Source organism: Echinops telfairi, unplaced genomic scaffold (assembly GCF_000313985.2).
Source record: "Echinops telfairi isolate 266 unplaced genomic scaffold, ASM31398v2 ScPeMD7_18;HRSCAF=68, whole genome shotgun sequence".
NCBI classification, from domain to species: Eukaryota; Metazoa; Chordata; class Mammalia; order Afrosoricida; family Tenrecidae; genus Echinops; species Echinops telfairi.
In genome coordinates this window covers 41,082,002-41,088,006 of record NW_022103915.1, presented here as the reverse complement: position 1 = coordinate 41,088,006, position 6,005 = coordinate 41,082,002, and the positions used below count along the sequence as shown (strand labels likewise).

The 6,005-nt window shown below is 53.5% G+C and overlaps 1 protein-coding gene across 1 annotated transcript in view; it reads right to left on the bottom strand.

Moving 5' to 3' along the window:
* Positions 1–146: 146 nt before the first annotated feature.
* Positions 147–6,005, bottom strand: part of RAB15 (RAB15, member RAS oncogene family) — a 30,297-nt gene continuing 24,438 nt past the window's right edge. The window contains exons 2-6 of the mRNA XM_045288165.1: positions 3,547–3,607; positions 2,762–2,822; positions 2,271–2,348; positions 1,518–1,607; positions 147–1,117 (exon numbers count right to left, since the gene is read on the bottom strand). Of these exons, the coding sequence (XP_045144100.1) occupies positions 1,052–1,117; positions 1,518–1,607; positions 2,271–2,348; positions 2,762–2,822; positions 3,547–3,607 (356 nt within the window). The 3' untranslated portion in view covers positions 147–1,051. The remainder of the gene's footprint in view (positions 1,118–1,517; positions 1,608–2,270; positions 2,349–2,761; positions 2,823–3,546; positions 3,608–6,005) is intronic.

The following is a 6,005-nucleotide window of genomic DNA, read 5'->3' as shown; positions in this document are numbered from 1 at the left end:
CCCCCCCTCCTGCCACCCCACTCTGCTGGGCGCAGTCCAAGAGACAGGGCAGCTGGTCGCCGGTGAGCTCACCTCTTTAATGTTGAGGTTGGTGCAGGCACTTGTTTCGTAGAAGTCCATGCCGTACTCCCTAGCCAGCTGCAGGAGGAGAGCATTTCTGAAAGGGAGTGGGTCCCACCAGGCAGCGCCCCACAGCACCTGGCACATTCTTCAGCCCTCAGCCCAGGCTGTGCCATGGGCGATTTTCTGGGTGGGTAAGTTCTTGGGCTAGGCGGGGCGCTCCTTCCCTGGCCTGGGCCAGCAAAGAACGGGACAAGGCCCTCCAGCCATACAAGCCCCTCAACATACCCCTCCGTGTGACCACGATGCACTAGGAGGCAGAGACACTGAACTAGCTGGCATCTGCATGACAAACATGTGCTTGGCAGCCAGAGGCCCAGCGTTGGATACCAGGCTGCCACTGCCTCGCTGCATGACCTTGGACAAATTCCTTACTCTCAGTAACACCTCTGTTTCATCTCTTAATAAATGGGAATGAGAGTCGTATCTGTCATCCAAGATTGTGGAATGACAATAGAACTGTTACCAAAAAAATAATAATAATACAAGGAAGATGGAAATGTTCTACAATCGACTGTAGCCATGACTGTACAACTTTCTTGATACGATTGAACTACTCAATTGGATGATATGTGGAGGAAGTACCAATGAAACTGTTAAAAAAAAGGTTGTGGAATGATTCAGGGCCATGTGCGTAAAGGCCCTTGCTTAGCACAGTGCCAGCCGTACAGTGCTCAATCGATACTCTTACAGTGGGTTTGGTCTCTCCTTTCAGGTTGTTCGGGAATGGCCATGCATCGTAGTCCAATGTCAGCAAGAAACGCTTTATGCTGAGGTGCTAGTGGAATGCTATAACCTGAAGGAGGCCAGGAAAGAGCTGGAGGGCCCGGCACAGATAGACAACTCTTACCTCCGAAACATCAACCTTTGTTTCTGCTCTCTGAGAGGATGGGTCTCTGGTCGGCTTGAAAGCTCCCTCAACACCATCCTCCTACCCTTTTACTCCCATAGTCTCTCCAACCTGGAAGCCTTCATCTGCCCTCACTTCCCTTCCTCCCTTTGAACAGGTAAGGAAGGAAGAGTAGGAGTATACAGGGGGCATGGGGTGGGGGACAGTTTTCCTGACTGTAAAATGGTCTCTGGGTCTGGATGCTAACTGTAGAGAAAGCCGACCACCTGGAGGGGGATGTCTTACGCAGAGGATACTCCTGCTCTGGGGGATGTGGGCCCAGAAGAGTTGATGTCCAAGAGGTCTGTGGACCCCAAACTGCTGTCCTGAAGGGCAGGAGACAAACTCTCCAAGGATGGCAGGTCACCCAGAGCCTTGGGAGACTGGGGGAGGCACAGGAGGGCCTGAGGATGCCGGGGGGCCAAACAGCTGCCTGGGTCCCAGTTCCTGGGTGTGCAGCCAGAGGTCCAAGGATGGGTTCAGCCAGCACAGCCTCACGCCCACTTACCTGCTGCCCTTGCTCTCTTCCCACTTGCCGTTTCTGCTCTTCGTCGGCCTTATTCCCTATGAGGATCTTCTGGACACCTTCCGGGGCATACTAGGGATGAAGGATAGGCAGAACTGCCCCTGAGGGCCGCTCCCTCCAACACACCGTCCACACACGTCTCCCAACCTGCACCAAGTCTAACATCTTTGGGCTAGAACAAACTGATGCAGGCCCTATGCTGATCCCAGAGGGCCTGGAAGGATATTGCCTGGGCAGCCAGCTTAGGGTAGGATGCACTCTGGCTAGAATCTGGGGCTTTCGTGGACTGGACGACGGAGATCAGAGCTGGAAAGGACGTTGGGCTTAGCCTAAGCCCTCATTCTACAGGAGAGGAGCTGGAGATCCAGAGAGTTCAAGTGGTTGTTTGTGGTTACGTGACAGCGCCACGGCTAGCACTCCAGGCCCTCCGCTGCACTTCGCCCTGAGATTCCAGAGAAGAACGATTCACAGGGTGGATCTCGGAACTGACTCATTTCTGGGAAAGAACTCTGACGGATGGAGCAGGGGGATGCGGCAGTCTTGGCTTGTGCCCCAGGTCTTACTTACCCCTTGATAAGTCTTCATCCAAGGGGCCTCAGAGGGAGGGAAGGCGAAGTTTCCTGGTAGCATTTACTCGCCAACCCTGAGGACTTCAGCCCTAGCCATCTGGCCCTCTCCCTGCCTTCCCCTCCAAAGGCCCTTGTCCTCACCCTGTCAGTGAGGTGGGTCTCCTACCTCGTCCACATCACTGACCCACTTCATGATGTGCTGGTAGGAGCGCTCGCTGCTAATGTCGTAGACTAAGAAAATTCCCTGAGAGAGAAACAAAGAGGGAGATAGGGGAGAAACCACACATACACACACAATGGGGATGCGGCACCATCAATGCTGGGTCCCACACCCTGCCCATGACCTCAGCTTACCATGAGGTTTCCCCAGCACCCTGAGCAGACCTTCAAAGCACCAGCTTCAGAGGCCTGTACCTGAGCGCCCATGCTTTGGCTCATGGTAGAGGGTGAAAGTTGGAAGGTTGGGGATGGGGGGTGGGGTTTACGGGGGACCTGCCTACGTGAATAATTGAAGGTTGGACAGTCTGTGACCACAGCAAGCCCCCGAGGGCCTCCTCCCCGGCAGGCCATCTGAAAGCCCTACTTTGAGGGTCTGTAGCACAAGAACTCAGAACAGGTGGCGGCATCCAGCACTGATCCTGGAAGATGGTGGCTCACCTGGGCCCGGCGATAGTACTGCTTTGTGATGGTCTGATACCTCTCCTGCCCCGCTGTGTCCCTGCAGGAGAAAGCCAGTCCCTCAGAGGAGCGGGAGCTGGGGAGACCCTGTGCCCTTGCAGGAAAAACTGGGGAGCTGCAGGGTAGAAATCAGTGGTACTTTGATCCCTAAAGGAGTCCACACATGCCTGGGTCAGCAGGAGAGAGGCCAGCTATCTCCTTGGGCGCTGCCAAAGCCCACAGGGCCTTACTCCTTCCTGCTAACTACAGCTGGACCGGGAACTGTGCCCTTAACAGGGCCATAAGCAATTCTCCAGAATTTGGCCTCTGGGACCAGATAATGGCTGGATGCAGGGCTGCCCCTGAAGGTCGTGCCCCTACCATTCTGGCATTGAGGGTCAACTCCTAATGCTGGTAAAGGCAGTGCTTGAGGCCTTCAGGCCAGAGAGACAGAGTGGCCCCCTGTGGCTACTCAGGGAAACTGCACTGGGCAGCTCTGCCGCACCCCTGGGGGCCCACCAGAAAGCAGGGCCTGCCTCTCCCTCCCTCCCACCTGATTCTAAGACAAAGTCACAGTAGTTAGTGTGCTGGTTCCTTCTAATGCCTGCCTCTTGGTGACTTTGGGTCAATCCCATAGAGTTTCATAGAAACTGGAGTTGACATAAGAGCAGGAGGCAGCCTTTTGAGACTTCTCTCCATCAGAGGGGCGGCCATTCACCCAGAGGCAGCTCTCCCTGGTAGAGTGGCTAAGGCACAGCCGGGGTCTTCCCCCACACCCCGCTCACCAGATCTGGATCCGCACTTTGATGCCGTCTACCTCGATGGTCTTCATCTTGAAGTCGACCCCTGGGGAAGGGGGAAACCAGGCCATTAGGAAGGGTGATGGTCAGAACTCTGCAGAGAACGGAACCGTCTCGGCCAAGGCACTCACCCTGAAAGGGACTCCCCTCTAGTTTAAGTGGCCACCCCTGTCTACCTCCAGCAGGAGGCCCTGTTGTTTAGACCAAAGCGCAGGGCTTGGGGCTCAGACCTTAGCCATTGAACTCACAGCTACTATGAGAACCATGCTTCTCTGAGCCTCTAGTTCAGCGGTTCTCAACCTGTGGGTTGTGACCCCTTTGGGGGTCTAATGAGCCTTTCCCAGGGGTGGCCCGATTCATAACAGTAGCAAAATGACAGTGATGAAGTAGCAACAAAAATAATTTTATGGTTGGGGGCGGGTGTCACCACCACATGAGGAACGGTATGAAAGGGTCGCAGCATTAGGAAGGTTGAGAATCAGGGCTCTAGTTCGTCAGCAAAAGAGGGAGACAGCCAGTCATTTCAAGAGGGTTTTGCAGAGAAGACCAAACGAGGAATGGTGCCTAGCACGGGAAAGAGGTCAATGGCAGCACTCAATTGTAGCCCAGGAGAGTGCCCAGTACATGGTGGGTGCTTAGCGAGGGACTTGAAGAGGTATTGTTGGTGAAGCCCAACCAGGGTCCTCAGACTCATCTGCCAAGGACTTAAGCGCTAAATGGCCACAAGACGCAGAAAATATGAGGGAGGTGGCAAACCAGCCTGGGGGAGGAACTGATTTAGGAGGATTTTCTGATGCTCCCGCCAGCATCTCACAGGAGCTGGGACTGGGTGGGATGCTGAGTGATGGCAGAGATGACAGGGTTGTTTCTATGATAACCCTCCTCCCCGACCCGAGCTGTGCCCCAGCAGTGCTCCATGATTCCAGAGCTGTGTCAAACAGGTTAAGGATGCTTCGCAGAGCCCTTGGAGCCAGTGGGAACACACGACAAAGCGTTCTGGACCACCCATCATCAGGTGGTTCAATCCAGGTGACCCAAAGAGCCCACTATTTCCAGCATCCCTGCTATTCCACTGGTCACTGGTTCTTTGCCAAATGGAAATACATTCCCCTTTACTCATCCTGCCCGCCCCCTCGTTCCACAAATGCAGACAGATTAAATTTCCATCTCTCTCCGCACTCACTATTTAGACCAAATCAACATTTAATTAGAAAAGAGAGGGAGAAAATATTCAGAAGAGATGACCTGAACCACATAAACCACGTTGGTCATACATGAATCACTCTGCCTGCCCAAGCTGATTCATAGCTCTCGAGCGGTACTTTTCCAAATGGGCACTAGCTGGCAGCCCTCCTCCTGTGCGCAGAGAGAGTAAAGAGAGGAGCAAGGAGCCGGAGAGGACTGCCGGTCTGGATGGGGGCACTGGCATGCTTGGTCTTGTGGTAGTTAGGGTGTTTTCATGTCAACGTGAAGATGTTTGAAAGTGTAAGGATGGAAGCCAACCTCCTTGGGGCATGTGACTTCTTCAAACCTAGGGAAATTGGGAATCTCTCTCTCTCTCTTTCTCACCTCCTTTGCCTTCCTGCTTGCTGGGACGCTGCCACTGAGAGCTGCCGGAGCCCTGCTGTGTTTCCACAAACCTTGGATCCACACGACCCTGTATCCACCGGCCCGTGATCTTCCTGCATTCTGTTCATTTCATGGGGCTACGTGAGTCTGAAGAGGGACTGACGGTCGTGAGTTGAACTGGGCTGGGATGCCTTCTTCATCTATAACCACTTCTTGACATAAAGCTCTTTTGTATACATAGATGAGTGTCACTGGATTTGTTTCTCTAGCTCACCCGGCCTAACCCACTACCCAATGGGCAGCGCAGCAAGCAGCAGAGGTTCAGACACAGGTCTCTTTGATGCCAGAGCCCATGCTACCCCCTGACCACACTATTTCTTGAAGGAAGGAGAAGAGAGTTAGTTATGTGCTCCCCAGACACAGAGCCTTTAGCTATGTCTAGTTTCCTGTTTCCCAGTGGGAGAGAGCTTTCAACCACTAGGGGAGGGAGGGAAACGTGGAAGCTCAGGAGGGAGGGCCAGGCTTGACTCCGGCTCCCCTCTGCTCTCAACTCTTAGCTGTGGGGCCAGTGACCAAAGTGGAGAATTCTAGGGTCTGGCAGCACCCCACGAACCCCGCCACCTTGCAATTGAGGTCCTACTGGCCGCTCTATCGAAATTGTTTTCAACATCCCTGTAATGCTTCGATGTGGGCTACTTAGGAGGGAGCTTCAAAAGTTTGTGGGAAAAACTCCATCAGCTTTTTTTTTTAACCAATTTATTGGGGCTCATACAATTCATCACAATACATAGATCAATTGTGTAAAGCACATCTATACATTTGTTGCCCTCATCATTCCCAAAATTCGCTAGCCTCTAATTTTCCTTCCCCCCCCT